Below are 12,375 nucleotides of genomic sequence, written 5' to 3'. Positions count from 1 at the left end.
TATGTCGTGAAGGCTGAAATTTCAGTTCAGTTCCCAACCCTAACCCTGTGGAAAGCCATCTAATTTAATTTGATTTTGAGATGTTTTTAGGAGGTAATTTAATTATTGTTTGATTTTATACCAATGTTATGTATCTGATGTTAGCCACCCTGAGCCCAACTTCGGCCGGGGAGGGCGGGATATAAATAAAAGTTTTTTTATTATTGTTACTTGTTATTATTCCTTTGTAAGAAAATATGAAAACCATTTTTGCAGGGAGGGAATCAATGGGAGGGTTGACAATAAATTTTCCGCACCAGGTACCACCTGATCTTCCTATGCCTCTGCATTATTAGCCCCTTGGATTCCAGGTATATGAACTGGGCCGGCCCTACCGTTGAGCTGAGAGACGGGGCTGCCTCAGGTAACTAATGTTTGGGGGAGGAAATTGCAGTGAGGTGTTGAAGGACTGAGCTCTATGTGCCACTCTGCCTGTCTGCCCTTAGTTTGTTTGGCTTTTGCATGTGGAACAGCACAGGGCACTATCTTGTCCTTTGCCTAAGGCTGCAAAATGTCTTGGGCTGGAAGTAGGGAAATAATGATTCTACATTTTGATCATGAACATGTGCCTTGAATGTACAAAAATTGTTGGCTGGTAGGATTTGCTTTCCTCCTTATAACCCCATAGCTCTTAAAATAATTGGCTGTTATTACCAAATGAAATAAGTTCTTTAGGAATTTGTCCTGTGGATTACAAATGAAAATTTAATTACAGCTGGTGCAAATCTTTAGCCAGACAGAAGGGTTGAATGTATATAATTTCCCATAAGCTTTGCTGATAGCTCAATCAGGATTAGATTTGAACTTCAGTAGAAATACATATGTGCAAAAAAAGAACCCAAAAAACCCACCTTGGATGTATTTGTATAACCTCTATGGTGGGAAATGATCCAGTTAATAAATAACTGTTCAGTGTTTCCTTTGTTAACCATGTGGCTCTACCACTTTGATCTTCTAAGTGACCTTAGTTCTTGTTGATAGATTTAAAGGGATAGAATTGCCAGAAAATAAGGTACGGTACTCAATTTCTGCTGGATAATTTCACCGTTCACCTGGCAATTTCTTAAACACAAACAGAAAATTGGCATACTTAAAAGTCCTCATTTTATGAAGCATTTGGATTTCAGGAAGGAGCCTGTCTTTGATAATTCCAAAATATGTATTCAGGAACCATTCCCCCCCCCCCCGTTGGCAGGTTAGGTTATATGGGGGGATTTGTCATACATAGGCTCATTTTAGACAGCTAAATCTCGCAAGGATCTTGTCTCATGCTGATTGCAAAAGGTTTTCTTTGAGAGCTATTCCATCAGGAGTTGCCTTTCCAACAGAAAGGAGGGCTGAAACTGAATCAAATGTACAAATTCAATTATGTAAAAGGCCATGGTCCAGAAACCCACAATGGTTAGATGCTCCCATTGTGATCTGCTCCTATTTAAAGCCCAAGGCTGCAGTTGCGAAAATCGTGTATGGTAGGCCTACCTCGCTGCATCACAAATTGGAGCACAGGAGCATTGGAAGCTGACTTATGCTGGTCCATCTAGCTCCAGAGTTTCAGGAAGAAAGCCCCACCTGGGAATGCCAGGGATTGAACCTGAGACTTCCTGCATCCAAAGCTGCTGTTCTACCACTGATGTTGCTTGCTTGTGTTTTCAATGAATTCAAAAGCAACTTGAAATGCAACAAGGAGAACACTACATCTCATAGACCCACAGAAGTAGAAGGGACCTTGCAGGTCAATGTAGCAACCTTGCCATTGCATCATCCCTGAGAATATATCCACTCGAATCTCTGCAGAAGCATCTCCAGCAAAGGAGAACCCATCACCTTTTAAAGCAGTCTGTATAGCAGCTTTTGCCATTAGGCTCTCTTATTATTTCACTGCAAATATGCACAGAACATATGTGAAAACAATGGTTCCGAATGACAAGGAACTACACTCTTTGTGTTCCTGGATGGAATGATGTTCTGAGGAGGTCACAGCAGAGAGTGACCGTGCGGTACTGCATTTAACCGCAGAACGTAGTTCTGTGTGAATAGGTCCTCTTGACTTGTGTTGTCATAGTGACTAAGATTAGAAGAAAGAGGGTAAATAATGAAGCAGGTGTGCCTTTCGAAACAAGAGCTGATTTGTCCTTGAGCCTTTGCCAAAGAGATAAAAGGAAGAAAAAGTAGCTACAATGCAATACAAAATCGGTTGCTATTATAAATACGCTGGAGGGAAAGGAGGGCAATCTTCCCAAAGGAATTAGCAAAAAATGTGCACAAATGAATATGAGTTGTGTTTATGATAGTTGATCAGGCCATGGCTGAGGTACATGCCATGTTTTCGTGTTTCAGATGCTCTAGGCAAAAAGAAACTTCCTAGAAGCTCAATACTTGCAAAGAAATTGCTAGGGAATGCTCTAGGAAAGGGACAAAACCACTCATGTTCAATTTCCTTTTTTGCCAAGACTGAGAAACTCTTACGTTTTAGTTTTAATTGTTCAAACACTACTCTTGAAAACTTTGCTCAAGCAAAGTTCTTTAGGGCTTGTTCATGGACTGCAAACTTCTGAAGGGGGGGGGACGGAAACTGCACCCTAAAATGTTTGGAAAACCCCTTGGGTGGGGAAATGCCCCTCCCCCCACAAACAACAAGTTCCAATCAAGTCTCGATGCCAAAATAAAAACTCAAGAGAATTCAACTCGGCCCTTGAAATTCCATCTTTGGGGCTGAGAAACGGTTGCTGTCCTATGTCCCATATTGGAGCTGGAATTACTGATTGATTCATTATGGCCAATGATGCAATTACATTCCTTGGAGGAAAAAACCACTGCATAGAAATCCCATGATAGAATGCTAAGAGGCAAGTCTAAAGGTCTCATCCACAGAAAATGGGGGAGATTTGAATACTCAATCAGGTTTTTGACTCAGTGCCTATGATCTGTAAATGGTTCTGTAAATGTTAGCTGCTCACTCTCCTGTTACTTAAACAACCACATAGCCAAAAAAGTAAGGAAGAATCCATTCTCGGTCTACAAGAACCATCACAAATGTCTGAATGTTTTTACTGGGCGGTCTCTTTCCTTGAACACCCCTATAGCTCCTATCGTTGTCGTTCACAGGCATTTTTGGGCAGAAGCTGGAAGACACCGTCCGTTACGAGAAAAGATATGGAAATCACCTGGCGCCCATGTTGGTGGAACAGTGTGTGGATTTTATCCGGCTGCGGGGGCTGAAGGAGGAGGGGCTTTTCCGACTGCCTGGCCAGGCTAACCTCGTCAAAGAATTACAGGATGCTTTTGATTGCGGAGAAAAGCCATTGTTTGACAGGTAAGGTGGCGAACAAACATCTTTCATGGTTATGTTAACATTGGGGTCCCCAACATAGAACTGCAGACTTGCAAGGGACCATGAGGGTCATTCATTCCAATGCCCTGCAAGTCAGGAATATTTTGCCCAGCATGGGGCTCAAACCCATGAACCTGAGGTTAAGAGTCTCATGCTTTATCAGCTGAGCTATTACAGTATTTCTGGATGCCCTGGGTTTCAATCACAGCCCCCTGTTCCTTCTAAAAAATTTTTTTAAAGCTTTCTGCTTTATTATTTGTTTACGGGTGGTGGCAGTGTTTTGCCTGTTTTGTGAACTGGGTGTTTTGTGCTGCCTATGAGAGTTTCTCATGTTGAAAGCTGACTGCTGAGATTAGAGCCAAGAGTGTTTAGTAAGTCAAGCAATTGATTGGGAAGTTCTGAGTTCAAATCCCCCCCTTCACCATGAAGCGTTTTCTGCCCTGGACTTATTGGGGGAGGGGGAGGGTGGGATATAAATTTAATAAAGTAAAATAAAATGAATAAATGAATCTTCCATAATTCAGATGCAACATGTGGCACACAGCAATGCTTTCCCATGATTATATGATTTTGAGCTTCTGTTAATAAGTACAAAGATCCATCTCGTGAAGAATCTGAAGCAGCTCTTTTATCTAACCTTCATTTTCATCCTAGGATAATTTATTAGGTAGACTAACTCAGAGGCAGTCAACATTTCCACTCCAAGGGTTCCAAGTGCAGTCTGAGCATGGCATGCCTTGCAGCACGATACATCTTGGGCTCTTTACTTTATACAGGTGAAACTCGAAAAATTAGAATATCGTGGAAAGGTTCATTTCTTTTAGTAATTCAACTTAAAAGGTGAAACTAATATATGAGATAGACTCATGACATGCAAAGCGAGATATGTCAAGCCTTTATTTGTTATAATTGTGATGATTATGGCGCACAGCTGATGAAAACCCCAAAGTTGAAATTGTTAATTTGGGGTTCTCATCAGCTGTATGCCATAATCATCACAATTATAACAGGCAAAGGCTTGACATATCTTGCTTTGCATGTCATGAGTCTATCTCATATATTAAACTCCAGTAGCTAATGAAAACAATTGCTTACATAAATGGACTTTTCCACGATATTCTAACTTTTCGAGTTTCACCTGTAAAAAGTTGACTAAAGCAGGTGGGTGATGGAGGTTTATTGGGGCAAAGTAGATAGACAGAATTTTTTTCTACCTCTCTCTAGGGATGGTTCACATTATCATTGCTTCCTGAACCAGTATGCCAGAGGTAGGGAACGTTTATGGTTCTGGGGTCCAGATCAGGATTGGCATTACAGGCCAAATAGGACATCGTATGATTGACAGGTGGTCTCTTATCGTGGCTTTGCAAGTCTTCCCAAGCTTCCCGTTTAAACCCAACATTGCCAAAAATGCAGTCATCTTTCAGAATTTACACTTCTCCAAAGTTTGCAATTCAGTTCTCAGACCAAGTAATGTGTGTGAAAATGCATATACTGTATTGGGGTAAAGCGTACATACAGCTGCATATATTTAGTGGAAATAACATGCAAAAATGCATTATATCAGGGCAATTGCTTGCAAAAATTGATTCTGTTGGGGAGTATATTAGGAGAGACTCACACTAAATTTGTGCTAATGTGTTGATGAATTTTCATGAGGATCTTAAAAAAAAAGGCAATCGCAAATGGATGTGGAAATGTGGAGAACTAAATTTAACATGAGAAAAATGAGAAACGGGAATTGACGAATTTGCTGAACCCTTGTCATAATCCACCAGCCGAACGCCAATTATTTTTTTTACACATTGTGGGGAGGTCTTGCAGCTGAACATAAAACAAGTGTTAACTCTTTTTTTTTCTGGCTACCTTACCTTCTCAGGGATTCTTGTTTGTGTTCTAAGTCATTTGCAGTGTGTTTATTCATTCCACAGGGAGGGGTGTGTGTGTGTGTGTGTGTGTGTGTGGGTGTGTGGGTGTGAGAGAGAGAGAGAGAGAGAGAGAGAGGTCCGCTGATATAAGACCCTGCCCTTCAAGCTCAGCTGCCTTTTTTGCCAGCAAGCACATTTTGCCTCTGCAATTTACTGAGGAGAGGCCGTGCTGTGAGGGATGGTGCTACTGAACTCCTGTGTTTGTGTAGCTTAAAGCGCATTTCTGCTGGCCTCAGCAACTGCGTTTCCTGCCGCTTAGTGAAGGCAGTTCGGCAAGATGGGCCCCTGCAGAATAGCCGTAGCCTGCAAAATGGCCTTTGAGGGACTTGGGTTTCCAGCCTATTTCTCACTCACTGCCTTGAAGGCGCGACATGTTTAATTGGGACGGAGCTAACCCGAGTGTCCAAATAATGCACAGCATGGGAAGATCAAAATTAAAACAGTGCTTCTCATTGCGAGTACTAATGGGGTTTCACGGCCCTGCATCTTCCTCCAGTCCCTAGAAAACAATGGGGGAAGGCTGTAGCTCAGCAGCAGAGCCTGTGCTTTGGGCTGTGGGGGCCACAGGCTCAATCCTTGCTGTTAAGTCGTGGGTGGACACAGCAGACGACACAGTGATTTCCAAACAGCTCTTGTTTATTCTCAGGCTGGAACAGAACTGAGCTGAAGGGCTCAGCAACCTGCTTATATAGAACTCAGCTACAAAGCAACAGTAACAACTTTCCGCAGTTAACCAATCCCTGAACGTCACTTTACAATCCTTCTTTTGCATATGCGGACCTGAGTGAAAACTGCAGCAGAATGAACTATATACACACACCCCTAGTGGCCTAGGGTGAGAACTTCAATACATAACACTTGCCATCTCCATGGAGAGCTGGAACAGACCCCTGTCTAGATCCCTGGAGATCCACTGCCGGGTAGTACAGACCACAGGTGGTGAACATGCAGCCCACTGGATATTTGTTTTGAACTCCACTCAGCCCAAGTCATGTCAGGCAGGGTGTGAGTTGTAATCCAATAAGATTCAAAGAGTCGCAGGTTCCCCATTCCTGACATAGACAATATTTTGCTGGGATGGGTCAGTGTTTGGGTATAAGGCCGTTTCCTGTGCTTTCTGCAATTGAAAGTCAATGTGAGTAGACTACATAATGATGTGCAAAAATTTAAATTCAGGCTGTGTCTGCATGCCATGATAGCAGTGTTTTACTGTGGCGTACATTCGTTTTTCTGCACATTTGCTCAGTGGGACATTTCTCAGGCAAATAGCAACGGCATGTTACTTATCTGATGGGCTGAGCCTCCCTATAGACTTTCGGAAACTTACATTTAAAAAATGATTCTGTTCCTTGTTTTGTAGCACTCAGCACCACTGTTGTTGAAGGAACTTAACTCCCCATATACATTATCTCCCTTTCTATTTCTCCCAAGACTGTTTTCCCCACCAAGTTACATAAATACGTGAAATGTTCAGTGAAAGCTATAGCAGATGAAATGCATACAAATAGAGCTAAGTGACACTTGTCACAACTTTCATGAATACTATCAGTGGTGCCCCCCCCCCAAAAAAAAATCTTCCCCTTCTCTGTCATTTTTCAGTACTCCATGGAAAATGTTTGCTTATTCAAACATGGCCCTCACTCTCAGTTGCCTTCACTTGCTGTCAGTGATATCCTAATCTGATTGGCTACATATGTTGAGACAGTCACTTTGTAATTCCTGATTGGAGGAAGAAACACAGCCAGAGAAAACAGTGATAACCAGGACTGGAAAAGCTGAATATTTGTACATCTCCATTGAAATGAAAATGTGTTTCCTCCTGAAATTTATAATTTCTACTCACAAATTGAAACTAGTAAATTTTTGGTTCGGTTATTTCAGCCACTTCAAACACAGCTCAAATACAATGTTAATCTCTATCTATCTATCTATCTATCTATCTCAGTGTTTTTCAACCTTTTTTGGGCAAAGGCACACTTGTTTCATGAAAAAAATCATGAGGCACACCACCATTAGAAAATGTTAAAAAAAAATAACTCTGTGCCTATATTGACTGTATATAAAGTAATTCTCTTGAATTTTTCAATTTTTCCCACGGCACACCAGGCAACATCTCGCGGCACACTAGTGTGCCGCGGAACAGTGGTTGAAAAACACTGATCTATCTATCTATCTATCTATCTATCTATCTATCTATCTATCTATCTATCATCCACCCACCCATCCATCCAAAAAGGACCTCAGGGTGGTGTATCGGGTTTCCCCCCATCCTCTTTTTATCCTTGCAGCAACCCCATGAGGTAGGTTAGGCTAAAAGATGGTGTCTCACTCAGGGGCACTCAGCTGATCTTCATAGCTGAGCAGGGATTGGAACCCTTATTTGAACTGAAAGAAATGATCTTGTAATGCTGCGGTGTGCCTGTGAGAAAGCATTTGTAATCCATGTATAATAGAACTTCAATACAAGGTACAAGAGGCCAGCCGAGAGGCAATATGTAAACTTGGCTTTTGGTGAGACTTTAGAGGGAACGAATGTTACTTCTGGGAAGGCAAGCAGACGCCAACAATGCTTCTTTGATTTGCATGCACAAAAACATGCAGAGTACTGAAGTAAGAAGACTGAGCACTGGCGTAGGAAGGGCGGGGCATAGGGGGCAGGGTGCCCCGGGCAGCGCGATCCCGGTAGGGTTCCATCTCTAGCCCTGCCCACTTTGGGGTCTGACCGCCCTCCCAACCACCACCACCACTAGCATGTGGAATCCTGGAAGGTTGCCTATGACAGAATGTCTTGGTCTGAAAAAGGCTCCCCGGCCCTAGATTAACAGAAGAAGATGGTGCTTGAAAACATTTTAGGGACAATAGTGCTTAGGGAACCCATTGCTCCAAGGCCTTAGCCTAGCACATGGGTAGGCAAACTAAGGCCCGGGAACTGGATCAGGCCCAATTGCCTTCTACATCCTGAGAATCAGTGTGTTTTTACATGAGTAGAATGTGTCCTTTTATTTAAAATGCATCTCTGGGTTATTTGTGGGGCATAGGAATTCGTTCTTCTTTTTTCCAAAATATAGTCCAGCCCCCCACAAGGTGGACTAGCCCCCTACTGAAAATGTTTGATGGCCCCTGGCCTAGCGTGACCAACTGGCCATGCTGTTTTCAAGCTACTAACTTAGTAACACTGGATCAATATCCAGTCCCCCCCCCCAATATTCTCCCTGGAAAAAAGGGGGTGGTTTTCTGCTGTTTTTGTGGGGGAAGAAATTTTCAGGAGATGGTTGTTGTTTACCACCCCTGCCAGGAAATGCAGCCAGCAGGGAGCTATGGAGGGAGTGTTGTGCTTCTTCCTGGAAGCCACACAATGTAGTGTTGCTCCTAAGGCATTCTAGGAAAGGTGCTTGGCAGGATACTGAGGAGAGTCTCTTGCCCTGCTCTGAGTGATGTAGGCTGCTTCCTTGTCTTTTTTATTTTTATGTTGAGAAAACCTTTGGCCTTGTTGTAATTTTAAGGAAGGTAAGCAGCAGAAAAGGGACACAGGTGGCGCTGTGATCTAAACCGCTGAGCCTAGGGCTTGCCGATCGGAAAGTCGGCAGTTCGAATCCCCACGACGGAATGAGCTCCCATTGCTCTGTCCCAGCTCCTGCCCACCTAGCAGTCCGAAAGCACGTCAAAGTGCAAGTAGATAAATAGGTGCCGCTCTGGCGGGAAGGTAAACGGCGTTTCCGTGCACTGCTTTGGTTCGCTTAGTCATGCTGGCCACATGAACCGGAAGCTGTCTGCAGACAAACACCGGCTCCCTCAACCTATAGAGCGAGATGAGCGCCGCAACCCCAGAGTCGTCCGCGACTGGACCTAACGGTCAGGGGTACCTTTACCTTTACCTTTAAGCAGCAGGAAATGTTAGAGACCTTTCTTTATCCCCCTCCACAATATTTCAGGAGGGTTTCGTTTCATCACCCAATGAATGGTCACAGAAGAAAGGAGAATTCCAGAATTTCCAGCGCAGCTCTTAACTTCTCACCAAGCAACATTGAAAGGACCTTGGACAATAGCTGCCTGCTGTCCAAGGTCCTGTCCCAGCCACCTTTCTATTGTTCTTCCTAGCAAGCATCTTTCCAGCAGAGGGTGAATTGTGCCCTGTGCATGCTAAATCAGGCACAACAGAGAAAGGCCGACATGCAGGGCAAGCTGCCTGCTTAAGATACTCTCATTCTCAGCTTGGTTAATGGTTTCCCCCTTAGAGTTAATTACACAGTGCCTGGCACCTGTTTAGCAGCGCTATCCATCACAGAGTCTCGAAGCAATGTGCAGGCATTAATAAATAAAGCTTCTCAATTTTCGTGTGAGGAAGTATCATCATCTCTTTTTTCACAGAAGGGACACCCAGCCATCAATAAGGAAGTGGTGGTATGACAAGTTGCAAGAAGTAATCGCTCCACTTTATTCTGCACTAATCTGGCTTCATTTGGAGTGTTGTCTCCAGAATGCTACGCCTTGCTTTAAGAAGCATAGCTTTGAAAAGAGTTCAGAGAAACAAAATGGCCAGGAGCATGAAAAGCAAGTTCTATGAAGAAAGGCTGAAGGAACTGGGAATGTCTATCCTAGAGAGGAGTGAGGGGGAACACAGAGAAAATAATAATTTAACTGAGGTATACTTAAGAAAAACAGCATATGATATATGGAGAAAATAAACTCTTTCTTAAGTTAGGCCTCTGCAGGGTGGAAACTCATTCAGAACTATTATTCCTCCCAACTCCTCCAATGGTCAGATCTTACCCATCTTCTTCGCGGACAACTAACTTCTGACTGATGAGGCTCAATCAGAGTCTCCTGTCATTGAGACCAATAGCAGAATTAACCCCTTAAGTCACACACAGTGGTAGAGCTTCATGCTCTGGCACCGGGGGTGGGAAGCAGGCGGGGGCAGGGCTGGTGTGCATTCTGGAACCCTATCGGGATCACGCTGCCCGGGGTGCCCCGCCCCCTACGCCCCGCCCTTCCTACGCCAGTGGTCACACACCAAATGATCCCCGCTGTTGTACTTCCAACACTCTGCTCAATGGAGATCTCAAAGGTTGTACATGACTATTCCAAGCTGACTTGATAGATGATAACAGTCACCATTGATTGGGATATGATTATAGTAATGCTATTTAATTATTTACATAGCGTCTGGGGATATTCTGAACACTTCATATACAATCTCATTATTCCTTAAAACAGCTCTGTAAGGTAGGTTGGTATTATTACATCCCCATCTTGCAGATGATATAGACTTGTGCAACCTTGAGTGGCCTTGTCAAGGTGTGAACTGGGTATTTTCTGAACCCTAGATAGTCTGTTACAATGGAATGACAATGTGCAATGAATGTATGATTACTTACAGGCCAGATCTATGGGGGAACATACTTGTACCCACAACCCCAAGGACAAAAGACTGAGTCCCTTTTATTCTAGCTGATTTTTTAAAGTTATTATCTTGCCTTCTTCCAAGGAGCTCAGGGCAGTGTACATGCCCTACCCTTTTAAATTCACAACATCCCTTTAAGGTTGTTCAAGCTGAGAGGCAGCAGTGAGTTGCCCAAGGTCATACAGTTGACTTTGTGGCTGAGTGGAGATTTGAACATGTGCCTCTCCACACATGTTCAAGGCAATTCTATAACCACTATACCGCATTGTATTTCCCCAAGGACATACCCTTGAGAACATAATGAATAACATCCATATTTTTGACAGCCGTTCAACCCAAATTACCCCAATATTTCATTACACTCCAAAGGCAGGAGTTGGTTGCTTTTAGTCGTTTAACTCCATTGCAATTTTGTTTGGACAGACTTGAAATTATACATTTGACTCTGACTGTATTTTAGGAACAAGCCACCTTTTTTGAACTCTGCTTATGCAAACAAGCCTTCAATTATATAGACAAACAAGAAATTAAATGGAAATCTTTTAAAGGAAAATTTTAATGGAAGAAATTGAATTGGATTTCTTACCCCCACCCCCCGCAACACACACTTTTTTTAAAAAAAAAGTAAATTATCTTTCTCATCATTTGTTCACGTTGCCATTGGTGTATGATTACAAAGATCTGTTAGACGAGGAAAATATTTGAAATGTCACAGAGATGGGTATTAATATTTATGTGGGAACATTTTCCTGGGCAATTTCCATAGGTAAACAAAGTCTAGGTATCAGAGGAATTTAAAAGTGGGTCAGCTGAGGTAGTATATGCAAAACTAAGATGGTATAATGATATTGTGTTTCAAATAAATAGCATCGAGCCTGATCTTACGTATTGTTGTCTAAAGGGAACTGACTGCTGTTAATGTTATTCATGCTGTCTGGGAAATAGTTATGTGATTTAGATTTTTAAGAGTTGGCCGTGGACTTTGGAATTAATTTGTTAAAACCCCATTTATCACTCAGTTGCATAGGTTTAGGCCCCCTACAGGGCTGGATTTAGGTTTGATAAAGCCCTAAGCTACTGAAGGTAATGGGGCCCTTTATATGTCCAGCTGTCCTTCGTCAACAACAAATTGCCGCTGTTTTTGTGTTGAGTATACGCTATATGGTAATCTATGGTCCTAACTGGTATCTAAAACCATTTGCACATGTTGCCATGCAACCAGTCTATGCAGAATGTAGGCACCCTATATATAGAAATGAGCAAACCAGTGATATTTTAGGGAGCAGGCTAGCAGGTGGGGCCCGTTACTTACATCATAGGAGCCTGCACAACACAAAACACTGTTGCTGTATGTAGGTTTTATTTTATTTGTTTTTATCTTATATTTTGGAAATGTACATCCAGGTTTTTTTCCTTTAATTTTTTGGGGGGCCTCCAAGACAGTAGGGCCCTAAGCTAAGGTTACCACCAACGTCCCCGTTTCCCAGGGACAGTCCCCGGATTTACAAATCAGTCTCCATACAAAATCCATTGAAGTTGAAAAGTGTCCCCGGATTCATTGAAAAAAAAATCTGGTAACCTTACCCTAAACTATAGCTTGTTTAGCTTATATGTAAATCCGGCACTGGCACCCTATGACATCAGAGCAACTACACCAATGGGAGCTGGGGGCA

General features: G+C 42.8%; 1 protein-coding gene across 5 annotated transcripts in view; it reads left to right on the top strand.

The window, feature by feature from the left end:
- Window positions 1-12,375, top strand: part of ARHGAP24 (Rho GTPase activating protein 24) — a 314,093-nt gene that overhangs the window by 283,309 nt on the left and 18,409 nt on the right. For all 5 annotated transcript variants that reach the window (XM_033160681.1, XM_033160676.1, XM_033160679.1 and 2 more), the window contains one exon: window positions 3,145-3,352. In XM_033160681.1, the coding sequence (XP_033016572.1) occupies window positions 3,145-3,352 (208 nt within the window). The remainder of the gene's footprint in view (window positions 1-3,144; window positions 3,353-12,375) is intronic.

Source organism: Lacerta agilis, chromosome 9 (assembly GCF_009819535.1).
Source record: "Lacerta agilis isolate rLacAgi1 chromosome 9, rLacAgi1.pri, whole genome shotgun sequence".
Taxonomy (NCBI): Eukaryota; Metazoa; Chordata; class Lepidosauria; order Squamata; family Lacertidae; genus Lacerta; species Lacerta agilis.
Note: the sequence above shows the minus strand (reverse complement) of the source record. Positions and strands in the feature narration are given on the sequence as shown.